Below are 27921 nucleotides of genomic sequence, written 5' to 3'. Positions count from 1 at the left end.
CACTGGCCCGACTGAGGCAGGTCTAGGATGGATGGAGGGAGGGAGGGAGGGAGGGAGGGAGGGAGGGAGAGAGAGAGAGAGAGAGAGAGAGAGATCACACAGATCTAGGCATACACAGGAACTTCTTTTGAAGCCTTTCACTCCTACTAGGATGTTTCAAAAAGAAAACACACATGGACTCCCGTGCCTTAAGCATTACATGCTTTGCTTGTCACAGAGTACCCATGCGATGTGCGTGAAAGAGAATCATGGGGAAGTGAGCTGTGCCTATAGTAGATGGGGGAAGCCTACACTTTGAAACTTGAAGGTTTATATGAAAACGAATGGATTCTTGATTGCTACCTCTATAAGGATTGACTGTAGGATGCCCCCAAAATGGCACCATTCTGCCCACTTTCTCAGCCCATTCCCAAAGACACTGATCAGTTAAACACCGAAAGCAAGGTAACCACCCCCACACTGCACAAACAGAGAAGACACATTTCCTGGGAGACTATTGTTGAGGAAATGAGAAGATCCCTTTTCTGCTATACTCCAGCTCTCAGCAGCAGGAATACGCTGATTTTCTCTGCTAACTGGAACCTTTTCCTTAGGTGGAGGCACAGCTAAGGGTAAACGTTAGCTTTAGCCAAAAAGAAAAGTGGTTAAAGAGTTAAAGTACTCAAGCCTGCCCCAAGTAGCTGCTTTTGGTTTAAAAACAAACAAACAAACTTGAGGAGATAATTATACATGATAGATCTTTGTATGTTCTCTGGATTTTAAATGTCTAAAAGGTCTATAATATTTGGTTTTCAAAAAGTGCTTTCACATATGACACCAAAAGCACCTTTTCAATTTCTTATGCTTTTTCTGTACACTTGTGAATATTGATAATGCAGGAAAGAAATGGCAAAGACCACCCCCTTTCCATTCCAACTATCCTTCTTTAACATTTCTAATCTTTGAAATGAAGATGTTTTAATGCCCTGAAAGAAGCTTTGCATACAAAATGAACTGAACAGTTTAAGCTCATGAAAGATGCTTCCATTTAAAGTAAGTACTAGCAATATGAAAAAAAAATGTTGCTCTTCTTTTCTGAACTTCATTATTTGTTTTAATGTACTGTTAGTGTGATGGTTTTCCAAGATCTTTGAAACAATGAGCTCAGGAGTCAGAAACATGGTACCTGCCAGGAATCCTAAATGTGCCCACCAGACCCCCAGAATTTCCTCTTCCTCCTCCCACCAGAAGAGTCCTTCCTGTCATCACTCGCCTCTCTTTCCCGCTTGAAATTTCCTTCCTGCTTCTTATCACCATGTTCACTCTTCCTCCTAAATTTGGGGCCGGCAGAAAGAGGTGGCAGTAAGAGCAGTGGGAGCAGCGGCCATTTCCTGAGGAGACTTTTTTGATATGTGAGTCAACGTGGTGTAGTGCCTCAAGTGCAGGACTGGGACTCAGGTGCTCTGGGTTTTAGTTCCGACTCAGTCATGGAGCCAACTGCATGACTTCAGGCCCATCACAAACTCTCAACCTCACAGGGTAGTCGCTGTGGGGATAAGGCTGAGAGCAGGAGGACAATATGGTAAGCTGCCTTGAGTTCTTTAGAAAAGAAAAAAACATGGAAAATAAATCTAATCAATAAATAAATGTGAAATGTAGTCCCAAGAACGATGCCCACCAACAGCTGATCAAAGACCAAAGCTTCCTATTCATTTGGTACAGACCGCCTCCACATTACTTCAACATGATCTTTCAACTAGCCTCCTCTGGAATATATTGATTCTCTGGACAGTATTTTTAACTTTATACTACAGCAAAACATGGGAAGACATCAAGCTCCAAGAAGCATATTCACATTATAAAATTAAACAGATTTTAAAAACCAGTTTAGAGAAGTGACTGCAGGAAAGAAGAGGAGGACTTGCCCAGGACTTCCACGTGTGCTTCTTTTCCTTTAATCCTCCCTCTACTGGGTTCAGCCACTGCCAGGCCCATCTACAGAGCTTAGGTTCTTGCTGGCTGGTCAGAGATCATTGCTCTTTTCCATCACAAAGCAAGAAAGCCAGTGGTGCCTGCCACTACTGGCCGTGCAACTTAAACACAACCATGATGAGCACTACCTCCTGATGCCTATATTAGAGAAATCAGCTTGTATGCATTTCAATATTAAAAGAATATGGAGCATAAAATGTTACATGGAATTAAATGCACACAATTTCATGCTGATTTTCAATTCCCTACAATTTGCAATCTGATGTAGAATTGAGACAAAACAAATTTAAGATTATCAATTCCACTTTCTCATTTTTCATCTATTTCTACTCTAGAGGAGGGATTGTTTCACAAAGTTGATGATGCCCCTGATGTTACTATGGGCAGAAACTATACAGTTCTAAATTCCACTGCTTTTTGACTTAACAATAGTTTTCTATACATTTTTCCAAGATTTAATATTAGTCTCAACTAATCAGCCTGTCTCATTTTAATTATGCTTCCATTGCAGTCATTTCCTAACACAGGATTTAATCCTGTTATTTATCACGTAGTGTTTGATGTTTGTGTCACATAAATACATTATGTTTGAATGTAGGAAAGTATTTGGCATGAATAATTGGAAATTCCTTCTGGAAAACATTTGACTGAAAAAAATCTACCTATGGGGAATAAACTGCTACATTATTTTGGTTGCTATTCATATTTTGGTAATCACATTATAAACTTCTACTAAGAAATGAAACTGTAATGGGCTTTTCCCTGCTTCCCAAAGGCACACTTCCTCCTTCAAAAAAAGGGGATATCAAATTGAAAAGCTGACAAAAATATATAGTTCTGCATTCATGCACAGTTCATTAAATAACCTCACTTTTGAAAAACACCTTTGAACTGAAATTAACACAAACCTTTTAAGAAAATAAAGTTGGACTGTGATGGTCAAACAAGAATGATAATATCATCTCTGTGGTGTGTGTGTGTGTGTGTATTTAGAGTATTTGTATGCTGTCCTTTCGCATAGCCTCAGGACGGCTTACATAAATAAGAAAAATAAAATAAAACATAATACAAATAAAATCCAGATCCACCCTGGCTGCAGATTAAAACCTATATAGCTGATGTGAACAGTTATTAAAATATTGTTGAAATAAAAAGGTCTTAGCAACAGATACACAGTACATGTTTATGGATTAATCTCTAGGTTTTCGGATATCAAGGAACTCAGTCTCACTGCCTGTTAACTATGCCTTACTGAGTTTAAAATGTTGCAATATTTCGTGGAAGCAAGAGTTTAGGATTAGCTAAAACAAAGAAGCTGCAAATAGGTATTACTGATTAATCTTACCTTATTGTTGTGCAGAAGTATGGGAACCCTAGAAAGGGCCAATACCCCTTTCATTACCTAGTCACAGGCAGAAATAAATAACCCAAGGAATGTATTTATTATAGTTATTTGTATGGAATATTTTGTATTGGCTAAGCCAGATCTCCAGCAAGCGACAAACTCAATGCCTGAATTGTTACCACTTTTTGTAAACACATTGACAAGTGTCAACGTTAGGGAGCTCCACACAGGGTTTTCACATGGAAATCCTGTAACACCCACTGCAGAGAACAAGTATATAGGACTCACAGCAACCTATCATCCATTCAGCAGTCCTGGCTCAGGACAATGCCCCTATGGCCATGCATGGCAAAAATCAGCAGCTGGCAGTATGGCTCCAGCCCAAGTATCTCTGCTGCTCCATGCATAACAACAGCTCAAGCAGCAGTAGTGCAAGCTGCAATATATTTGCTCATAGGACCTAGATATCCTCCCTTAATAGTTCCATAGCCCTAATCACGTTTGTGCAACAGTCCTCTTGACCCCAGAAAGTCATGACAGGCAGTGCCAGAATCTGGAGCGTAGGCAGCAGGAGTCTTGGCAGAGGGACTGGGACAGAGTGACAGGACCCAAGGCCGGGCTTGGTCTGAATACTGTGGAGTCTGGTAGTTTAGTCAGAGGCAGAGTCATAGTCAAGAAATGAGAGGAATTCAAGAACCAGGGCTACATATTAAAGCAAGATAAGGATGTGGTCATGACTGAGTCAGAGATCCAGAATTGGGAAAAACTGAGTAGGACAGCTAATACCCTGGAAGACAGGAACAAGATTCTAGGTGTTATCAATAGGCTCTGTGCTGAATTACAGAATTACATTCAATAGGACAAATGTCAAATTCTGCATTTCTAGGAAAAAGAAACTGAAAGCATTTTTACAAGACAAAGAATATTTGGCTCAACAATAGTGCAAGTTGAGAAAGATCATAGATCACAAACTGAATATTAGTCAATAATGTGATTTGAGTGTGACAGGTGAATGGTCGTGGCTGCCACCCCAAGCCACTAACCCCTCCTCCCTCTGCTGGGCAGACTGCTACCCTCCCCATTGCCCACAGCCCATATGCCTTCATGCCTGCTGCAAAGTCCTTCGTTTGGTCCTTCCACTCCAAGTAAGCTGTGCTTTGGCACATAACACAGCCTTAATTCTGCAAAGCAGGTTCATTTTAACCCTTATAATTTGTGGGTGACAATTAATGTAGATGTGAGGACCTTGGTCTTTAAGTCATATACACTGTGCAGAAAATTCAGATCAAATAGAGCTATTACTGAGCTCTCTTCCAGGGCCCAGCAAGAAACAAGCTTCAGTTGCTATTTAACAAAGTGCTTCCCAATCACGTTCTCCATAAACCTCTACTTATACCCCCAGAGATTTCACAGGATGGAGCAAAAATAAACACCAAAACTGGCATATGGTGCTCTAGACTGTTCACTAAGAATATTATTGATTTTTAAAATTCCAGTTTATGTGGAAATGTACAAGAATTCCATTTCAAATCCCAACGCACTTGAAAATGCCCCCTTTTCAACCCCCCAAATATTAGCAAATTCCCAAGTGTGCATTTCATTGAAAAATACACACTTTAAAATAATACATGCATTCATATTTGATGGGGGAGGGGAATGTGCAATTTTCATGTGAACAAGCCATATTGAATTGGTTTTATAAAGCAGAACTTGGAAACCTGGAAACTTCCAACTAACTGCCCCGTGTCCCACATCTGCCCCTTCTTTCCTCCTGTTTGCTCCCTGGGCCATATTTGTATCATTGGCACTATTCACCACCACCATTTAAAAGAATTGTTTGCAGAAATTCTAGATAGCACTTCTAAGAGGTATTTCTTATTAAATTCATTTCCTAGTCTAACTGTATTGGGCAGATATACACAGTATTTTAAGAACAACTAAAGTATGCTCCACAGAGTAGCCAAAGGAAGCAACAGTAGTACAAACTGTACCATGGCCCTTAATATCTGGTGCCCACAAGATCTGAACTCCACCCAATTTCTGTTGCCTTTAAAGGCGACAGCTCTTCAAAATGAATGTTAAAAGGAATTGTCCCCTCTGCCAGGAGGAGCATAGCAACCCTGATCCCCAAATCATATCTTATTATAGAGACAAGAATTTCCTGGAATACACTAATTCTAGGGGCCTAATGCAGTGCCAGGTTCCCTGTTCCACTTAACTTTAAATATCCTTTCTATATTTAATTTTAAAAAGTTAGCTAGCAAAGCAATACAGCAAAGCAAAGTGCCTGCTCCAGTATCACCTTTATTTCCAAGAATGTCTCTGGGCCCCACATATGTCCCAGGGGTATTCTTAAAAATTAAAATGCCAAGCAGTTGTAGCTTAGCTCTTTATTTTGAAATGTGCTCAGCCATCCAAGGAAAAGTAAAGGTTATGTAAGCTGGGGAGCACAAGTGTGTTGAGGGGGACTAGATAGGTTGGCAGTCTGCAACGTGTGTGTGTCACCTAGCTGACTGTGCACTCATTAATTTTTGTTTGTTTTTGCCTGGGGTTCACGTGTGCATATTTCTTAGAAGAACTGTTATGTATTGCCTGGGGGTTGGTTTTGGAGTGGCTGCCCAGTTGACTCTGTGTGTTTCAGCTGTCTTCTACTTAGGTACCAGGGCAAGTTACTCTTCTTGTAGCCTCATCAGTTTCCCTAGATATTTTTGGATCAGCCAAACCCAACATGCAAGTGTCACATGGAGCTCCACAACTGATTGCATAACATCGAGGTTAAAAGATGCACTGGCTGCTTGCTGGGCCATGTTCAAAGTTAGGTTATTGTCACATAAGACCCTAAACAACCTAGGGCTGGGATATCTAGCAGACTGCTTACCCTTATATATTCCCAAATGACCTATAAGATTATCTAAGGCGGTCTTAATGATCTTTCTGAAATTAATGGCATATGATGCCCCAGTTGCAGTTGCACCTTCAACCTTTGGAAAACCCCTCTGTTGTGCAGCCTAAGTGGAACAAAATGTGGCATGTTGCAAATATCTGAAAAATGCAGTTTTCACCTGGGCTTTCCCAAATTTGTAAATAAATTAAGAACACTATTCCTTATATTGCTGTATACTGTTGTTATAACTGCAATTGTTTTGAATATTGCATTTTAAATGTAATTTTAATTTGGTATGTGAACCACTTAGACAGTTTATCATATTAAATGGTATAGAAGTATCAAAGAAATTATGTGAGTTCATTAGTGTTGGCCACTGCATCGATCTTTGCACAAAAAGTTCATTAATCTGTAACAGAAAATTCCATTTTATAATTTAACATGTTGTTTTTGTCTTTATTATGAAATTATGAGATGTCCTGACAATACTGTCAGGACAGTATTGGGGAAAAGGTCCTTTGGAGATGCTCTAGCGAGCTTCGTCCGGAAGACTTTAAACTGAGCGGGAGGGGGAGGGTTCAGGCCCCCCAGTAACGTGCCCACACTGGACAAGGGTGCGGGGAGGATCAGGGCTCTGGGAGCAGGGTTTTAGAGGTACTGCAGGGACTGACAGGGCTCCTACATAGAGGGGCCAGGTATCAGGGAGGATGGGAGGAAGGAGGAGGCTGGGAACTCCAAGGAAAGGAAGCGGTGGGAAGGAGTTGAGGTGCATGTACACCAATGCTAGGAGCATGGGTAATAAGCAGGAAGAGCTTGAAGCTCTCCTGGGAATAGGAAGGTATGATCCGGTGGGAATCACAGAAACTTGGTGGGATGAAAGGCAAGTCCGGAATGTGAACATAGAGGGGTATCACCTTTTTAGAAAGGACAGGAAGGAAAAGAGAGGTGGTGGTGTGGCTTTATACGTCAGGGAAGGGATAGGATGCAGTGAGATAGAATGCAGCACAGATGGGGATTCGGTAGAGGCAGTCTGGGTGAAACTTAGTGGTTTTGACAGGGAAAGAGGCCTGACAGTGGGGGTATGTTATCGCCCTCCAGGTCAACTTGAGACCCTGGATGATGTCCTGACAGGCCAGATTCTAAGGATATCTCAGGGGAGAGACACAGTAATTATGGGAGATTTCAAACTCCCAGATATTACTTGGGAGACTTACTCAGTGGTGACAGCCAGGTCATGTCACTTCCTAGAAGCTATAGAGGGAGGGTTTTTCACACAGAGGGTCCGAGAGGCGATGGGGGGGGGGGAACATCCTTGACTTGGTCTTGACCAGTAGGGAGGATCTGATACATGAAGTACAGATTAGGGGAGCTCTGGATGCGAGTGATCACTGCATCCTTTGCTTTGAGATCAGGGGACTCGGGACGTGCAGCAGGTCGAGCACTAGAAGCTGGGACTTCAAGAGGGCCAACTTTGGCCAACTGAAGGCCAGACTGGGGAAAGTCTCCTGAGATAGGTTACTGGAAAATAAGCGAGTTGAGGAGGGGTGGATAGCCCTCAAAAGCAAGGTTTTGGAAGCGCAGCCTTGACGATACCTCTAGTCAGTAAGGTGGGGAGGCTGAGGAGAGTACCGCCAGGGGTGTGAAAGGAGATGGTTAGAGGGATTAGATGAAAGAGGAACCTCCGTAGGAAATGGGTACTGGGGGAAATAGACAAAAGGGTATACCGGGAGGAGGAGGCCCGTTGCAGAAGGATTCTTCGCAAGGCTAAGGCTGATTACGAGCTGAGACTTGACAAGAATATCAAGAGCAACAAAAAGGGCTTCTTTCAGCATGTAAATAGGAAGAGGAAGGGGAGACAAGTGGTGGGACCACTAAATAAGGAGGAAGGAGATCCAGTGACTGATATGAGGGAACAGGCACAGATGCTAAATCACTAATTTGCCTCTGTGTTCTCCCCAAAGCAGGACAGGGGATGTCCGCACAGGAGATTAGATGAGGCTGGGGACTTAGGGGCACAGATTAGAGTCACTCCCCTTGAAGTCGAGGGGCTCCTCAGGGCATTGGACTTTACAAAGGTGCCAGGCCCTGACGGGTTACACCCGAGAGTACTTAGAGAATTGGCAGGGGTTCTCTCACACCCGCTGGCCTCCATTTTTGAGACCTCGTGGAGAACGGGTGAAGTTCCAGAGGACTGGAGGGTGGCATCAGTGGTCCCAATTTTCAAAAAGGGTAGTAGAAAGAACATGGGGAATTATACACCGGTTAGCCTTCCGTCCATTGTAGGGAAAACAATGGAAAGGCTCATAATAGAGAGAGATCTAGTGATGCTAGATAGGGAAGGGAGGCTGACAGCCACACAACACGGCTTCCGCAAAAACAGGTCCTGCCAGACAAAACTTGTGGAATTCTATGACAAGGTTTCAAGATGGCTAGATGGAGGGGATGCAGTGGATGTGGTATACCTGGATTTCAGCAAGGCCTTTGACAAAGGGCCCCATGATATCCTGGTGGAGAAACTGAGGAGTTTTGGGATACACCAAAGCACTGTCCAGTGGATTAGGGCATGGTTGACTGACCGAAAGCAGAAGGTAACCATTAGCGGGGAATCATCAGGATGGCGGCCAGTGACAAGCGGGGTCCCCCAGGGCTCTGTCCTGGGGCCAATCCTGTTTAATCTTTTCATTAACGACATGGAAGAAGGGGTGAACAGTCTGCTGATCAAATTCGCAGATGACACTAAAACTGGAGCAGTGGCCACAACTGAGGAGCAGGTACTCCAGATCCAAAAGGATCTGGACAGACTATGAAAGTGGGCAGGAGACAACAGGATGGCGTTGAATGTGGATAAGTGCAAGGTCTTGCACTTGGGGCATAGGAATAGCTGTCATAAGTACAGGTTTGGTGACAAGTGGCTGGAGAGCAGCACTTGTGAAAGGGACCTCGGGGTACTGGTTGACTGCAGGCTAAACATGAGTCAGCAGTGTGATGCGGTGGTCATGAGGGTGAATGCCACCCTTGGTTGCATAGCCAGAAGTGTGGCTTCTAGATCAAGAGAAGTATTACTACCACTCTCTACGACTCTGGTGCGCCCTTAACTGGAGTACTGTGTTCAGTTTTGGGCCCCTCATTACAGAAAGGATATAGCCAGGTTGGAGTCAGTGCAGCGTAGGGCCACAAGTTTGGTGGCCGGTTTGCAGGGGATGCCGTATGAGGTGAGACTGAGGGAACTGGGTCTCTTCAGCCTGGAGGAGACTCAGAGGGGATATGTTGGTGACATACAGGTATGTGAGGGGATGTCACATGGAGATGGGTAGAGACCTGTTCTCCCCTGCAGAGGAAGGCAGGACACGCTCCAATGGAGCAAAGCTCAGGGAGTCAAGGTTCCATTTGGATGCCAGGAAGCACTTCCTGACAGTCAGGACCCCGAGGGTGTGGAATGGGCTTCCACGAGAGGTCGTTGAGGCCCCATCGGTGAGGGTGTTCAAGGACAGGTTGGACGTCCACATGGTGGGCATGTCGTGAGCAGAGCCGGCTGGTGCCGAAGGTCAGACTAGATGGCCCGGGAGACCCCTTCTGACTCGCTCTGTTTCTATGTTTCTACTGATATGCTGAAGGTATGGATATAAATTTAACAATTAAAAGAAATTGATGTAGGTTACACACTTGAAAACAGAAGATAAATTTGATTAGATATTTAAAACATTCTTGGGATTTATCTTTGTGCCTTTCGTGAACTATTTCATGGAGGAATTTGTTACAAATATCATTGCATGGAGCTACACTCTGTTAGGAGCGATGGGTAGCGTAGTGGTTTAAACTACTGAGCTGCTGGGCTGGTTGATCGAAAGGATGACAGTTCGAATCCACAGATGGGGTGAGCTCCTGTACTCTGTCCCAGCTCCTGCCAATCTTGCAGTTCAAAAGCATACAAATCCAAGTAGATAAATAGGTACCACTTCGGTGAGCAGTTAACTGCATTCTGTGCACCTCGGTGTTTAGTCATGCTGGCCACATGACCACAGAAACTGTCTGCCCCTTTTTTTTCAACATCTTCCCCTTTTTAACTTGATCACACCATCTCAGGAGATTTGCTTTAAAAATTATTTATTTGAGGTCACTCTAGTATCTCCACCCACTTTGCTGCAATACAAAAAGAGAGACATCTCACTGCTTTCTGGGGGACTTTGTGATTGTAGAGATTTGAACATTCTGTAGATTTCATCAAGTAGATTCAGTCCAGCTTAGGAGTCCCCTGAAGACATTTCAATTTGATAAGAATCCAGGAGGGTGCCACAACACTTTACTGCTCCCTCTCAACTAGCTGGCAAGTGTCACAAGCTGAATTTCACCAGCCTTGAGCCATTCTCAGCAAAACTCTATTGTTTCTACATGTAAATAACCCAGTCAAGTCTCGGAGCATGCACAAACTCTCCTTATGAACATGTTTGTGACCCAACCCTGGGGAGGAACACTCTGAAAATGAGCACACCCTTTTTCTCACTGTGCCAGTGCTGCCACTTGTCCACAGGATCTATCTCTGTTGACAGCAGCTGATTTCTGAAGATTCCCCAGTCTCAAGAACCCCTCCCACTTCCTGTACCTCCATACTGTTTCCAGGGTCAGTCACTGCTTATGCCCCCTTGTCTGCCCTTGAGCTAATTGCTGCCATCCCTACTCCCTGCTGTATCGCAGAGCCTTGAGCAAAATCCTGCTCTTCAACAACATCAAGATATTCCTCTTCTGAATCAGAATCTGAATCAGCAAAATTGGTGCAGAACATATCTGCGATATTTAACAAGATTCTGGGAGGCACCAACACTTTCTGGCCTCTCTCCTATCATGTCACCTTCCCCATGGTGGAACCTGCCCTGTTTTGGCTTTCTCCCCTTGTCAGTTTTACTTCCCTCCCTGCTCTCCCGCTCCTTCCATTTCAAGTTCCTGGCTTTCTGCTTCCCTTGTATTCTCTGTGACTTCACAGTTTACTACAGGCTGTTAACTTCTTTCTTCCTCTTCTCTCAGCTTCCACTGCTCCTCTCTGCCGCAGCAGGAGTTTGCTCCTTCCTAAGCACTGGCCAGAGTCTTAAACCTTTCTCTGGCTGTACTAAGCTTTGCTCCCAACCAAAATGACTTAGATTCTGTTATATTTATTTGTTCAGAGCAAGGGAGCATGCTGAGGAAAGAGATGCAAGGTCCTTTCCCTGCCTGTGCCTTATTTCTCCATTACACCTCTCTCAACATCACTTTTCCTCTAGCAGGACTCTTACTGGGACTGAGTCCAGAGAAAAGAGTACTAGGAAATGACTAGCATATGTGAGAAGATAACAGTTCCACTTTCCCACATACCATTCTTGCACTAAAACATGGTTAGAACCCAAGTGTTACTGGACTCCAACTCCCATCAGCCTCAGCCAGCATCACCAATGGGCAGGGCTATGACAGTACAGCCCAAAATATCCAGAGGGCCACAGATTCCCTACTCCTGCTCTAAAAGAGCCCCATATGCCCTACTTTATGTGGGCATTCCATTACCATGAATAACTTTAACCTAAACAGAGATCTGACCAGGAACTCTACCTGTTGCATCAAAATACCTCTGTTCTGTAAGTACTGCGATCACCATCATCACCAGCAGCAGCAGCATGAGCAGGTGGTTCCAACAGTCCCATCCTGCCCCTGTAAACCTGCTGCATGATGCCCACATTTTCTCCAATGTACTGTATTTGTGTCTGGCTTATTATTAGCTGCTAACCTGTAAAGTAGCCTTAGCTTCTAATCGAGATATGTCTCCAGTAAAAATTCCCTTCCCCTTTGCAGGTCTAGGATCTCAAACATATCTCATTTGCTGAAGCAACTTACTCCAATATATGCAGTAAAGTGTCAAACACACTGCATGACACATTTTGTGGGTTTGTGGCAGAATAAACCAGCAGATGACTTAACCCCATGGTGACTTCAAAAGGATTTGCTATATCTAGTGTTTATGATTAGCACCATTTAATCTGGAGCTGCTGAATAAGTAGTGCTTCACAAAGTATGCAGATTTCCTCTTGCTTTAATGTGGTCCCTCTAGAATTAGCATATCTTTTCTGCACTACAGAAGACTGAATCAAGCCAGCTGAGAAATGATAGATTTTGCAAACAAAATAATCCTTGCTATGACACTGTACACATCACATGGGAAAATAAAAATAGAAGAGGTTCCAGTAAAAAAATGCTGTTAGAATGGGCATTCACTGCCAAAAAACAAACAAACCTTTTACCAAACAATCAAGGTTGTCAAAATGTTGTTAAGCTTCATAATTATCAGCAATAATTTTTAAGCATGCTTCTATATGAAGCACATCACAAAATGCTAAGTAACAGCTTCCTCCAATTTGGCACCTTACAAGTGTGTTGAATGTTGCTCCCACAACCCTATGTAGAATGGAGGTTGGTAAGGGATAAGAAGAGTCATGGTGCAACATGCAACATACAGCACACATACTAAGGTTGGGAACGGCCACTATATAAAATATCAGGAGCATTTCATTTATAAATATATATGTGTTTGTGTGTGTGCGCGCATGAGCTCAAGCTTCATATTTTAGCTATTTTAAAATGTCACAGAATTTGAAAGTTGAATAAACATTCCACTTGCTTTACATACATATACTTTAAATTCTATATGGGTTAGAAAAAAAACCAATAAATTAGGTATGCATTTTTAAATCAAAAAGTGAAAATCTCATCATGTGTTTTTAACCTAAGCTAAAATATTTGATGGTGTATCAGCATTGTCATGGGGACTCATTCACCCTGAGGTTTACCACAGGGTTGTGCCTTACTAATATTACAGGCAGTCCCTGGGTTAAGAACAAGTTCCATATGTTTGTCTTCATATATGTATTTATGTATACATACATATGCATACAAATGCATACAAAACACTTAAGAAACACTTTCATATTCACTAAAATGTTTGAAACAGTACAGCATTGTAATAATGATAATAACACACTAATAATAAAGTAACTGAAGGCACTGAAGAGAGAAGTTATATGTATCTTTGTAACATAGAAACATAGAAACAGAGTGAGTCAGAAGGGGTCTCCCGGGCTATCTAGTCTGACCTCCAGCTCTGCTCATGACATGCCTACCATGTGCATGTCTAGCCTATCCTTGAACACCCTCACCGATGGGGCCTTAACCACCTCCCATGGAAGCCCATTCCATACCCTTGGGGTCCTAACTGTCAGGAAGTACTTCCTGTAGGTAGGTATATTGTACTGTAAAAATTGTCCTAACTTACTTCTTATGCATAGCTGAATGTATGTTTGAGCTTCATTGTCTAGCCATTGTTAATTTTAATGTAAACCCATAGAAAATAACTAGTGTTGTGAGCTAGGTTCCTCCCCCCTCTGCCCCCACCAGCAGCAACAGACTTTCCACCACTTCTTGTAAATGTCTTTATTCTACATAGAAGTCTTTAAGAATACACAAAGCAAAAGTTGAAACCTCTCTGCCTCTGTTCATCCAAAGCTTTGCTTATGAACACTTCTGAGCCTGTCTTGAGAAGGAGGGTTCTGTGAAACCAGAGAACCCAGTTGGGCCACCCTGCAGATGTGACAAAGGAATTCTGGCTCCATCTTCTCAGGAGGCTGGAGTTCTCCATCTGAGAGACTCCCCATCTCTAAATCCCTCCCCCCCAATGTTGTTGTTCTTTCCCACAAGTGGGTTGACTAGGCCCCTGTTCTGTTCTTGAAATAATCTTGTGCTGAGCAGGCACAGAAGAGACTACAGCTGGGACCATGTGCATTACAACAACCATTTTGTTATCAGAATCCATGCTGTCAGGCCTGCCAGAGTCAGTCAACTCCCCTTCATATATCTCATCATCAGAGTCTGAGCTGTCAGCCTTGCTAAAACTGGCAGTTTCTCATGTGTGCCTGGGAATCTTACCAGAATGCACATGCACAACAACTTATATCTTTAAAAGTGACTTACCAATCCCTCATTATCTTCTGAAGATCTCTGATAATGGGCTGCTAGGGCAATATAGTCCAGTGCCTGCTTATTAAATTCAAAACACTTTAATCCATGGCAAATTAGGCTCAATGGATCTATGTACACAGGCTGAGCATTTCTTCGGATTCTAGTTCCTGATGGAGGAACAAGGATTATGCAAAAGAGGGAGCAAATGTGTTGTTTGAGGTGTTGAAGAGCTCATTGGAGAAGGTAAAAACACTTGGTCAAAGGAAATGAGTTTTTGTGACTATCTCTATGGAACTACACAGCCACTGATGATGTGTCACATAGTTCCCTAGTGACATTCCCAGAATTTCATGAGAGATATTCATATAGGCTTTATGCCAGTCCACACATTTGTAAGTACAGGTTGTTCATAACCTAGATGTTTGTAACCCAGGGACTACCAGTACTTTTATAGATTTGCAACATGCTAAAACAGGGAGCTATACTCAGATAGGGATGACATTATTGGTTCTTGCAACAGCATTGCCAAATTAGATGTGAGGTCAAGTTGATACCCGTGGTTATAAATACTGGATACAGTGCCTACCAACCCCAAAGGTTATGCCATAAATAAGAATGTTTGAGAAAACAGCAATGGGTTCAAGTGAGTTTAGATTTCTATGAATTTGACCTCTGGATCTGGCAGCAGACCAGCTTTTTCTGAATCATGCAGTTCTACATATGTGTATCAGATGCTTTACTCTGGGGTTGCATTCATCCTTCCTTGCACAAGTGGAATGAAGTCTGGAGAGATCCTTAAAAATAATCTAATTTTCTGACTGTCTAGATGATGGAAACTGCTTCAGATCCTAACAACACAGCTCTAAAGCCATGGAGGATAGATCCAGTCATAATAAATAAATGAAACTTTCATGATCGGGGCAGTGCACCTTTGAATTCCAGTTGCTGGCAGGAAATAAGCAACTTGTAGGCTCTTAGTTTCACGCCCTGCTTGAAGCACCTGAAAGGACATTACTAGAAAGGAGATGCTAGACAAGATGAATTCTTGCGTTGATCCAGCAGAATTCTTTTTTATGTTCTGCCACAAATCCTAGTAAATCAGAACATAAGAAAAGCCATGCCAGATCAGACCAAAGGTCCACCTAATCCAGCACTCCATACACATAGTGGCAAACCAGCTACCCACAGGCTCCCTCAAGCAGGTTTGATACAAGAGCTCTGCCTACCCTCAGCAACTGATGTATGCAGGCATGCCACCCCTGGAAAGGAGGTAACACATAGCCAGCAAGGCTAGTAGCCACTGATAGCCTCCTCCCTCATGAATCTGTCCAATCTCATTTTTAAGCCCTCCAGATTGGTGGACATCACTTCCAGTGGCAATGAATTCCACAGTCTAACGATACACTGTGTGAAGAAGTACAGTGGTACCTTGGCTCATGAACTTAATCCGTTCCACGACTCTGGTTGCAACCCAAATTGGTTGTGAGCCAAGTCAAATTTCCCCACAAGGTTCAATGTAAATAAGGTTAATCTGTTCTGTAACTATTTTTTTTTTTTATCCCTGCCATCTCTCGCCCCCCAGCGATCATGCTTGGGGGGGGGGGAGATGGCCATGATTGTATTAAGGGGTGGGGGGGGAAACTGGCAGATCGTGGGCACAATGGCAGGGGGACTGGAGCGTGATTGTGGGAGCGCTGGGGGATACGGGCACGATCGTGGTTATCTCCTCCCCTCAGCACGACCGCAATCACACCCATGCAGGGAAGGTGGGTGCGATCGCGATCGTCACCTGATGCAGAGTTTGCGACCTGAGGCAAAATTTTTATGAAATTTCTGTTCACGACCTGATTTGGTTGTGAACTGAGGCGTTTGTGAGCCAAGGTGCCACTGTACTTCCTGTTATCTGCCCTAAACCTCCCACCAATCAGCTTCATGGGATGCCCCTCTAGAGCAGAATGTCTGGCCACAAAAGCTAAAGCAATACTACGACTTTGAGAAATTCATATATAGCCTAAGTCAAAATGTTCTGTCCACTTGAGGGCAGCAGTGCAGAGCTCTTTTACAGAATAATTAATACCATTTAAAAACGCAAAATAAGATTAATTTAGCTATTTTGATTTAGTATATGTTTGGATATAAGTATGCATTGTTTTTATAGCAAACAATGCCTGCTAACTGGAACCTACTGACAATAGTACATAAACCATACTCTTATATGATTTTTAAAACCACATCATCAAAATAGAATCCCACAGAAATAATTGCCACATCCTTTTGCAGAAGCACTTAAGGCCTGTTATGTTTTAAAGGGATGTAGAAAGTTGCCAGGAAGAGGGGCAATCATATTTCCATTGGGAAGAAGTTCCATAAGCCAGCAACAACCACACAGAAATCTTTGCTCTGTGCTGCTGCCAGGAGACGAGGTCCTTGGAGTACTTAACATATGAAAGCCATGGAGGAACCCCCAAGCCTCACACTCACAAGAGTGTGTTTGCTTCTCATATAATTTTTTGACATACTAGTTTGTCCACAAACTTAGAGATAAAACTAATACTTGCTGTGTAAGCATGCTACTTGTTCAAGTCTCCTCAAACAGGTAACATTCTTAATTGTTTATGAGATTATTAGAGAGATCTTTACATACATTTGCCATCTGAGACTGAAATATAAAGTGAGATCCATCTGAGACTGGAATATACTCAGCTCACGAATGCCTCAGTTCATGACCAAATCGGGTCATGAACAAAAATTTCATAAAAATTTTGACTCAGGTCATGAACTCTGCATTGGGTGGCGACCCCGATCGTGGCCATCTCCCCCCACCTCCACCCCCCAGTGGGGAGATGGCTGAGATTGCAGTTGCACTCATGCAGGGAAGACAGGCACGATCACGATTGTGCTCGGGGGGGGGGGGGGAGATGGCCAAGATCATGCCTGTCTTTCCTGCACGAGTGCAACCGCAATCTCGGCCATCTCCCCACCAGCACGATCGCGCCTGTCTCCCCTCGAGCTCTCTCACGGTTGCAAACGTCTCTCTCCAAGCATGCCCATGATCACGCTTCCCCATCTGAGCATGCCCGTGTCTCCCCTCCCCCCAGTGTGCCTGAATGTGCAAGGATGATGGGTGTGATCACGGTTGTGCTGGGGTAGGGGAGATGGCTGTGCTCAGGGTGAGCGGAGATGGCCGCGATCTTTGTTGTTCTTTGTCACTTTGCTTCAAGTTTTTCTGATTAAAAAAAAAAAAATAGTTACAGAACAGATTAGCCTTATTTACATTGAAACTTATGGGGAAATTTGGCTTGGCTCACAACCAATTTGGGTCATGACCAGAGTCCTGGAATGGATTAAGTTTGTGAGCCAAAGTACTAGTGTAGTTAGGAAGAACAGAGCACATTTCACACCCATTCCTTCACAGATAGTAAAGCTGCAGTCGTGTTCACCACTACTGGTTCCTTATCTGGCCTTCCATCCTCTTTCCCAGGCCCTAACTTCTCTTCACAGACAAAAGGCTTTTTCCTCTGGTCAGCAGCTGATTGGAGATACTGCTCATGGAAAATGCCTGCTTCCCAGCACTGAGAAAGACGTCCTCTCTAAGTACGGGGATAGGGGAAAGGACATATATCTGATCTGCTGTCCTCTTTCTGCATGTAGGAGGAAAAATGCCCATTCTGCTGTTGTTCATGGATCACCTCAAGATGTAGTCCTGGAAAGGGAGTGTATGTCTGTATGAGTGCACTATGTATCTCTGTGAAAATCCACCAGTGGTCCCACCCACTTTGGGTGGCAGCCCCATCAACTGCTGGATGCAGCTGCAAGGACCAATTTGGCCATCTCACCAGAAATGTTTCTCCACACCTGGTATACACACTTACCTAGAAAAAAGGCCCACAAAAGGCCCACAACATACAGTGAGTTACTTCTGAGTAAATACGAATAGAGATGGATTGCATGTTTTAATATTATGTATAGCAAAAAATGGGTAGAAAATGTTTGCTCAGCATTAAACTCTCATTTTTAAAAAGTCTGCTGGAATTTAAAAATACTGAAACAAAAATGGCACCAGCAAGATCTTAACTGTTAAATGGATTGCTAGTGAGCTATCAGACTGATGCTTTCAGCTGACTGGAGAAAGTAGTTTAAACTCACAGTTCAAGTAAGTAGTTTAAACTCTTACTAGTGAAACAACTACTATGCATTTAAACTACTTTTACTTCTCTTAAAGCTTCACTAGCATTCTAAAGCTTTGTTTATATAAAACATTGATATCCACTTTTTTAGCCAGAGTTTTTTATCCAGAAAATCAAGGAACCCATTTATACAAACAAAGAGTGACAATACTGCTGCTACTACTTAACTTCCATACTCCTGTATGCGAGACTAACCTGTAAGTCTTTCCAGAGCATCGAATCCATGCTTCAAAGCGATGATGTCAAGGAAAGAAACTGTCCCATCCTCAAACCTACATGAAATCAGATTGAGATCAGCTGTTTGAAACAATTCATATAATTTTTCATACATATTTGAAAATTATTTAGCAAAAATGATTTCCAATGTACATCTACACAAATTCTCACGTGAGCCTGAAACATAGCCACACTCCCTCCCCTCCATGTTGCTGAGTGGCTGCCTACTTCCTTCCAGCCTCTGAAGCCAGTTGCCACACTCCTTTGTGACATTTCCAGGAACAATTCATGGTTACCACGACAACCCCAAGATCCCAGGGTGCAACTCAGCTGAATTACTGAATGAAGGGATCTGGAGAAGAGTTCATCAGGAGTGTCCAGCCATTTTAGAGAGCAAATTCTATTCCACTGGGGCAAGGCTGTGAAGAGAAGAGCAAGGAGGCAGAAAAAAAAGAGATGAGGAGAGAGAAAGTGCACTGCAGTGAGAGTGAGGATAGAGCAGGCATGTGAGGCAGTGTCTGAAAGAGTGCTGAGGGAGAGAATATCTGGGGTGGCTGAAAAGAGCAAGGGTTGGGGGAACTAGAGAGGCTGGAGTACCAGGAATATGCTGCCATCCAGGCCAGCACAACCAGGAAGAGGTGGAGCTAGGAAGAGAGCAACCTTAGAAGAGTAGAAGAAGACGGGTAGAAGGAAGCCCATTAAGGTCTTGTCTGAACATATCAAATCATTTGGAGGTATAATATGCATACAGGCACGTTATATAATAAAATAAGTAGGTCAAAAGTACTGAGTAGTTGGCAAGCCATCATTCAGCACCTAACTTGTTATTATTGGGAGATGTAGTCAAACATTCAAGGCAACCTAACAGGATTTTTGCCAGAGCCAATTAGAAAAAGATATCTTTAACCAAAGTTATTATTTTCTTCTCTGATTTTTTGCTGCAAGATTTTAGTTTATGAGTCATGGAATACCTCAGAGGAAGAACTAGAATTGACAATTGACAATTGCATACACCGAGGAAGACTGTATTTATATTAATACTGAAGGAAGTAACTCAGTGATTAAGAAACAGAGAGGCAAACAACCAAGCCATAAAGCCTGTCTGAAGGAATGTGGAGGGGAGAAAAAGAAAAAGTTTTCTTTGTGAGCCACCCCGAGGCTTCGGCGATGGGTGCGGCATAGAAATGTTATAAATGAATAAATAAATTGGCTTGAAAGAAAGTTTGCTACTTCCTATCTCATCCTCCCAGTAGTTTTATGAGAAGGGGGGTCGTAGAACAAAGTAAATTAGAGAGGAGTGAACTAATGAACTTGTAGTTATAAGCACGCAGGTATAATACATTGATGAACATGAACTTGCACACCTTGACTAGACAATGGGCTAATCATAATGCACATGTGATGTATGTAGATGTAGGTAGTGGGATGAGATGGGAGATACGAAGTAGGTGGACAAAAAGACTGTACCCCCTTAGTACCTCGTCCAATGAGGGAATTGGGAGGGCTATGGCGGCCACGTTAGGGCACAAAAGGAGATGATTTGTGTGTTTGTGCTTTGGACATATTCTGATACGACGGGCTCTCCCCATCTATTGCAATAAATAAAGGGATCACCTCAGTAGCCTTGGTTATTTAACTTGAGGAGAAGTATTTTCACAGTTTTTTGCATAACAATACTATTTATTCTTATTGTTTATTTCATTTCTATACCACTCCCACAGCCAAAGCTCTCTGGGTAGTGTACAACGATAAAACACCCCATAAAAGAAAGGCAGCATTAAAGTAGTAAAAATAGCTCAAGCATACAGTAAAAATGGCCCTGTAAAAGGAAAAAAATCACCTGAGATGGCTAAATCCCCTCAAGGGTAGCACAGTAAATCTTTAAAGCCTTTGGCATGAAGGGCCGTTGTAACCTGGCACCAAAAAGATGACCAATTTGGCACCAGGTGGGCCTTGGGAGAGGCTGCTCCAAAGATCCACCCTCCACGCTTCCCTTAGAAGTTTCCACCCTCCACACTTCCCTCAGAATTGGCATTTTGAAGAAAATCCTAGAGGAAGGGTCCTCAAATTTTTTAACCAGGGGGCCAGTTGAAAGGTACCAGTGCTGGGAGTGGACTGGACAGGTGGTGTCAGCGGTGCATGCGGGCTGGCACAGGGGTGGGGGCAGTGCATGTGGGCATGCACGCTGAGGCGGGGTGAGGGGAGGCGAAGCGAGGCGGGGGCACGAGGCAGTGGCTTGTTCACTTGGAGATCATTTTCTCCAAGTGAGCAAACCGCTGCCTCCCTGCACATGGGGCGAGATGGACGGCAGCAGGTCCAAATCCAGCTCCCAGGACATAGTTTGAGTACCCAAGCCCTAGAGGCTGAGCATAGTGTCCAAGTAGATCACGGAGGGGAGATGTGTTCTGACAGGTATTGTGGTCCCAAGCTGCTTAAAACAATGAAAACCTCTAACCAAATCAGTAGGTAAAGTACCCACAGAGCTGAAAGGCTTATTTAATATGGAAGTAATTATTTAACCATTTGACAGACAGCAATTAGCAGTATGAAATAAAACAATGGAGAATGCAGCATGAATAAGAATTAAAGTCCCAATATTGGGACCAGGTAGAATGCAAATGTAAATGTAATAATACTATAGAATCTCTCTGTGTTCTCCAACATGGTACCTACAGACACGCAGACATAGCAATTAGGCTGAAAAAGTCCTGTCTGTATCAATGGGAGCTTTTTCCCAAGTTTAACTGCTACACAGTGTGTATGTGTTGGGGGCAGGAAATACTCATGGAGACTGGGGTGCGTGCACATGTATGTGTGTGCAAAGGGTCAAGATGATGCTTCCCTCCCTAAATGCAATCTCAGTGAGGACTGACACCTTCCAAATCTGTTCAATCCAGCTCCTATTCCAAACTCACCTTAGTAAGAGGTGAACAGTCTAAGAAAGAAAAGACGAGGAAATCTGAGATAGTAAACCTGCATCTGGGAGAACAGCTTAAGAACCACATAACTGATTGCTCTACAACACAGACACAAAAATTCCTTTTGCAACAAAACCTAGGGGGGAAGCTTCTAGTCCAGCGTTCTCAACATGCTTGTCTGTTACTTGGAGAAATTCTTTTGTATGCAAGAGCATTCAGTCAAGTAAGGTTCTATCATAAAAACATAAAAAAAGCCATGCTGGATCAGATTAAGTACCATCTAGGCCAGCACTCCATACACATGGTGGCAAACCAGCTGCCCACAAGATCCCTCAAGCAGGACAGATGCAAGACCTTTGCCTGCCCAAGCATCTCAGCAACAGGTGTATGCAGGCATGCATCTCTGGTAAAGGAGATAGCATGTATCCACTGAAAGCCTCCTCCCTCATGAATCTGTCCAATCCAAATTTCAAAGTAATCCAGACTGGTGGCCATCACCACTTTCAGAGTCAGTGAACTCCATAGCCTAACTGTATGTTGCGTGAAGAAGTCCCTCCCACCAATCAGCTTCATGGGATGTTCCTGAATTCAAGTGTTATGGGGGGGGGGGGAATGGCTCCCTCTTCACTTTCTCCATACCACCCAATATGTTAAACACTTCTATCCTGTCTCACTTTCTCACCTTTATTCTAAGCTAAATAGTCCCAATTGTAGCTGTTTCTCATAGGGGAGTTGCTTCAGCCCTCTGAACATTTTTGTTGCCCTTTTCTGTACTTTTTCCAACTCAGCAATGTCCCTTTTCAGGTAAGGTAACTAGAACTGAACACAATATTCCGAGTGCAGTTGAATCAAAGATTTATATAAAGAGAGTAAGATTTTGGCAGTTCTATTTTCTATTCTGTTCCTAACAGAGTTTGCATTTTTCATGGCAGCTGTACAGTGGGCCAACATTTTCATCAAGTTGTCCAATAGTATCCCCAAGATCTCTTTCTTGCTCAGGCACTGCTAGCTCAGATCCCATCAGAGTATACTTGAGGTTGGGATTTTTTGCCCCAACACACATAATTTTACACTTTTTTAGCCTAAACTGCATTTGCCATTTTGATGCTCATTCTCCCAGCTTGGAAAGATCCCTTTGGTGCTCCTCAAAAACTCTAGTTTTAACCACCCTAAACAGTCTCTACTTCACTACTTACTCCAAATCATTTATAAATGGGTTGAAAAGCATTGGTTCTAATATAGAACTCTGTAGGACTCCACTGGTTACATCTCTCCCCTGGGACAAATTGCCATTTATTCTCACTGACTTGTATTCTTTAACCAGTTAGTGATTAAACTGGTTAAAAAGGTATTAAGGGAAAAGGTATTAAAAGCCAGTATTTCTGGACATGTGAAGATCTGAAAATCCCCCCAAAAGAGGTGGGTAGTGAGCACAAAAATTTTTTGAGGGAAGAGAGAAGTCCTTTCCCCATTTTTTCCAAAAATCCCTGGGTGAAAAACATTCACTACTTTTTTGCCCCTCCCTTCCCATGTAGGACTTCACATAGTCACTTCATAGGTACTTATCCATTTTGGACCATTGTTTACCCAGCTCCTACCTGAACATGTTTTTTTTTTGGCTTGGGACTCTACCAGCATATTACTAAATAATACATTTTAAATAATAGGTGCTAGAAGAAAACAAATCCACTTATTCCAAAATGGTTCCATTTATCTATGTTTGTTGGTAGACATTTACCCCAAGGCTGAGCTCCAACACCTGAGGATGGAAAAGATCGTTTGATGTTCTTCTTTCAGCATTTCATATGTGGGATACATGTGCTGCACCCTTTTTCTTCTTTAAAGAAGTATCTGATAAATCCCCCACCCACCCAGTCCTTACATCCCCACAAGGAAGACCCCTAACAAGGCACAAGTGTCCATTCCTCAGACAGTCTTAATTTGAAATAGTTACCTTAATCCTTTCTGTAGTCTTTGAACAAAGTCTCAGAAGGGACTAAGTAAATTAATTAAAATAGGAATTGTTAAAATTCTAATCTCTGTAGACAAAGAAACCTCAGGTCACGCACACTCCTAAATGCTAAATGCATTGGTAGATTTCAAGGAAGATACTAAGAAGAGATTGTCATAAAGAGTCAATTAAGCCTTCTTCAATAACTATTGCCCAGACCACTCCCTGAAGTGCTCTAACTAGCACTAGACCAATTAAATTCACAAATTGTCAAAAAAGGGTGGTGGAGTGAAACAGCCAATAATGCCAGAAACAGAGGAACTACTTATGCATGCTGTTTCTAGTTTTACAATGTTTATCTGTCACAGTCTGTCCCGTGATACAAACTTATCAAAGAGACTCATGTAAGCTGCACTGAATCAGTGAACTTCACAGCAATTTGTAAATTACCCCTTGCTAGTCTAGATGCAGTCTGAAAAAGCTAGCTTGGGAGAAGCCACCAAAAAGGCCATCTCAAGATTGCCTCCAATGTATAGAGAGCAGAACAAAGTCCTCCCCACTCAGATCTTAAAACTTGGAAAAGTTAATATTGGATAACATGCTTTTTGAAGTTTTATGGGGCTTTATGTAACTAAGCCAGCTGTCACTGTGGTCAGGTCTGAGAACTCCAGAAATTGGTCCGCTAGCATTTGCAAACATATTCCTGGCTATCACTGAAACTTGGGTCTCCAGGATCAGGACTGAGAACAGTCAAGTTGCTGTCGGGTTTTGGACCAACTCTTCTACATGTGCACTCCAACAAGACATACTGTATAAACTGAATCTAAGTCAGGCAGGAAGGAAGAGCAGGAAGGTGTTGTAGAGATGCCAAAGGTGTTGAAGCAGGAGAAGGAAGGTCTTTTGGAGGTCAGCTAAGCTGGGAGTACAGTCTCCTAATGAAGGGAACAAAGGAGTGGGAATATAGCATCCAAGAGTTATGTCTCAAATGAAAAGAGAGGGGAAACACCAAGTCATACACAATCCTCACAGAGACTCACAGCCAACAAGATGACCCAATGGAAAGACAAACCTTGAAAAAGCCCACTCAGCTTAAGAACAGTTCATGACAACTCTCTCTCCCAGAGTGCTCTAAACCAGGCAACTAACTGGAGGAGATAGTATGCTATGCCAAGCCTACCTGGCACTTTTGTCTTTTGGCTGCAAGAGGACACTGCCTGAGACAATTGTTTGTTGATAGTTTGCATTAAAGATAATTGACTAAAATATGACTTGACAATTTGACTACAGGGAGCAGAAAGACCAGAACAACAGTAGCACACCAGAATTTTCAAGGGGATTTTAATCCCATCCAGCACAGGTCGAGTCTCTATTTCCTGATCTGCCTTCAGCTGATCAGGAACAACCTAGCCTTGTCTGGATTCAACTTCAATTTGTTTGCTGTCATCTAGTCCACTGCTAACATTGGGCACTGATAAGTTAGATAGCTTCCTTGGATGTAGAAGTCACAAATATTGGCACAGGTAGAGTTAGATGTCATCAATATACTGATCACCAGGATCACCGGGATCACCAGGGAGTTTGAGGCCTTGGGAAAAAAAACTCAGGGACCTTATGGTCCAGTGGCCTTCTCATATATCTTACCGGTCCAGGGATTTGGACCAGACAGGGATAGGAGGGTCGTCAAGGTGAACGACCGGCTTAGGTTGTGGAGCCAGAAGGAACACGTCGGGTTCCTCAACCACAGCACCTGGTTTCTTGCCAATGGACTTCTGGCAAGGGATGGGTTGCACCTCATGAAGTTGGGAAAAAGGTCCTTTGGAGATGCTCTAGCAAGCTTTGTCTGGAAGACTTTAAACTGAGCTGCGGGGGGATCAGGTCCCCCAGAAACTTGTCCACACTGGACAAGTGTGGGGAGAGGATCAGTGCTCTGGGAGCAGGGTTTTAGAGGTACTGCAGGGACTGACAGTACTCCTACAAAGAGAGGGCTGGTATCAGGGAAGATGGGAGGAAGGAGGAGGCTGGGGACTCCAAGGAAAGGAAGCGGTGGGAAGGAGTTGAGGTGCATGTACACCAATGCTAGGAGCATGGGTAATAAGCAGGAAGAGCTTGAAGCTCTCCTGGGAATAGGAGGGTATGACCTGGTGGGAATCACAGAAACTTGGTGGGATGAAAAGCAAGACTGGAATGTAAACATAGAGGGGTATCACCTGTTTAGAAAGGACAGGAAGGGAAAGAGAGGTGGGGGCGTGGCTTTATACGTCAGGGAAGGGATAGGATGCAGTGAGATAGAATGCAGCACAGATGGGGATTTGGTAGAGGCAGTCTGGGTGAAACTAAGTTGTTTTGACCAGGAACGGAACCTGACAGTGGGGGTATGTTATTGACCTCCAGGTCAACTTGAGACCTTGGATGATGTCCTGATAGATCAGATTCTAAGGATACCTCGGGGGAGGGACACAGTAATTATGGGAGATTTCAATCTCCTGGGTATTAGTTGGGAGACTCACTCAGTGGTGACAGCCAGGTCACATTGCTTAATAGAAGTTAGAGAAGGAGGGTTTTTCACACAAAGGGTCCAAGAGGCGACTAGGGAATCTCCAAGGATCCTGTCCACATCCTTGGTCTCTATAGATGAAAGGTATCCACTTTAATTGCAGAAGCAGAAACCAAACTGCATCCAAGCTGACATGGAAATAAGTTATTTTATCTGCAAAGTGTTGTGTGCAAATTGCTAACTGTTCATCCTGCTGCCAACATTCTCCTTTCCTCCACTAGCCAGGATGGTGCAGGAATCCACATGGCTTGTTGCTCTGGGGCGAATTCAACATACATATGAGGCTGCTCTACCTCAGGACTTTATGGCCTTCATGGCAGCCATGTATCTCTTCCCACAGGTAACTTGCTCAACTCAATTAGCAGAGCACACATTAGATCTGGGTTTGAAGTGGTGAGTAGAATGACCAGGATCTTGATGGGAAGGAGCTTCTGTGTCATGAACACCTTGTGGGATTCAGACTTACTGAGACTTAGATATCTGCAGAGGTAGTGGAGCAATTAATATGGTCCACCCTAGGAGGCTGATGGATTGGAATGGCTTCCTGATTGCACTTGTGGCTTTTCTGGTCACCTCAGCAGGCATTTCCTTCAAAGACATAGTGATAACTTCTCTCTGTTGTAGACTGTCATCAACAATTTTTTAATTTCTAGTGAGAAGCCTCTAGAGCACGGGTCCTCAAACTTTTTCAACAGGGGGCCAGTTGAAAGGTGGCAGTGGTGGGTACAGGGCAGTGGCGGCGTGCGTCCACGCAGCGAGTGCATGCAGCAAAGCAGTGGCTTGCTTGCTCAGAGATCTCCCAGCGAGTCCAAAACAATCTCCAAGCGAGTGAGGCAGGCGGTGGCAGCGGCAGGCACGGGGAGTCCAAAACCTCTGAGGCAGGCTGGATAAATGGGTGTGGCGGGCCAGGTTCGGCCCGTGGGCCGTAGTTTGAGGACCCATGCTCTAGAGAGCCTGTACCAATGTCAATGAAGGACATACACACAAGGGTAAAAGCTTGAAAATGCTTTACTAAATAAAAGATAAACAAGATGCATGATGTGTTTTGTACCTTCTTTTTAGGTAACAGCTACATGTCCTGCACGACTACAACAGCCACAAGTCCTGTGAACAAGCTTTAAGAGAACATATCTCAGTGCTTTAAAGAAGGTGAGAAGAGGGGAAAGAAACAGCCTTCCGAACCACCCATGAGCAAGTAAAAGAATAGATTAAGCATTGCTTGTAACTAATGGATAAGGGAAAAGTTACAGTCTCTGATGTATCTATTTCTGAACTGAATTTAGAGATTCAGTTCAGCAAAGGACTCCTACCTCAGATCTCAGGTTATTCAGGAAGAAAAAAGCACTTATGTTATAAATACTAAAGTTTATTGACCACAAATATATTGATAAAACGTGTGTGCAAATTAGCAGTAGAGAAGCAAAGCAAGGCTTACAGGCTTTCTTGTACGACACTTGTGAACTCCTGGTTTCACATTGAAAACCAATTCTATCTAGCTATGTCATAGATTTTATACTCTAAGCCTTTATCATTCTTTCTTCTAGAAAAGGCTCAAAGCAGTCAGCTAAGAGGAAAAGGAAGGAGGGAAAGTCAAATTGGTTGCCCTAGTTGTCCTTCAGCCCATCCTTATTCAAGGAATGCAATATATACAGTGAGCAGGTGACAGGACTTGGTACCTGTTTATCTGTTGAGGCCCTTACCAGGCTTCAGGGTTTCTTAAAGGAAACAGTGTGAAAGCTACCTAGTCTAATGCTGCTTATTCAGAGAACTGTATCAGACACTGTGAAGAGTTCATACTAACACCTTGTTACAGTGTTCTCTGCTTAATCCCAATACTATATCCATACCTAACTATGCAATCAATTCTTTATTTGGTCATTGACCAGCCAATAAAACACAAAATTACAATTAGTTATAAATAAGG

At 43.3% G+C, this 27921-nt stretch overlaps 1 protein-coding gene across 6 annotated transcripts in view; it reads right to left on the bottom strand.

The window, feature by feature from the left end:
* Positions 1-27921, bottom strand: part of MOCOS (molybdenum cofactor sulfurase) — a 194708-nt gene that overhangs the window by 102294 nt on the left and 64493 nt on the right. For all 6 annotated transcript variants that reach the window (XM_044452221.1, XM_044452256.1, XM_044452210.1 and 3 more), the window contains one exon: positions 18554-18630. In XM_044452221.1, the coding sequence (XP_044308156.1) occupies positions 18554-18630 (77 nt within the window). The remainder of the gene's footprint in view (positions 1-18553; positions 18631-27921) is intronic.

The sequence above is a fragment of the Varanus komodoensis genome, unplaced genomic scaffold (assembly GCF_004798865.1).
Source record: "Varanus komodoensis strain SLA01 unplaced genomic scaffold, ASM479886v1 scaffold10, whole genome shotgun sequence".
Taxonomy (NCBI): domain Eukaryota; kingdom Metazoa; phylum Chordata; class Lepidosauria; order Squamata; family Varanidae; genus Varanus; species Varanus komodoensis.
Note: the sequence above shows the minus strand (reverse complement) of the source record. Positions and strands in the feature narration are given on the sequence as shown.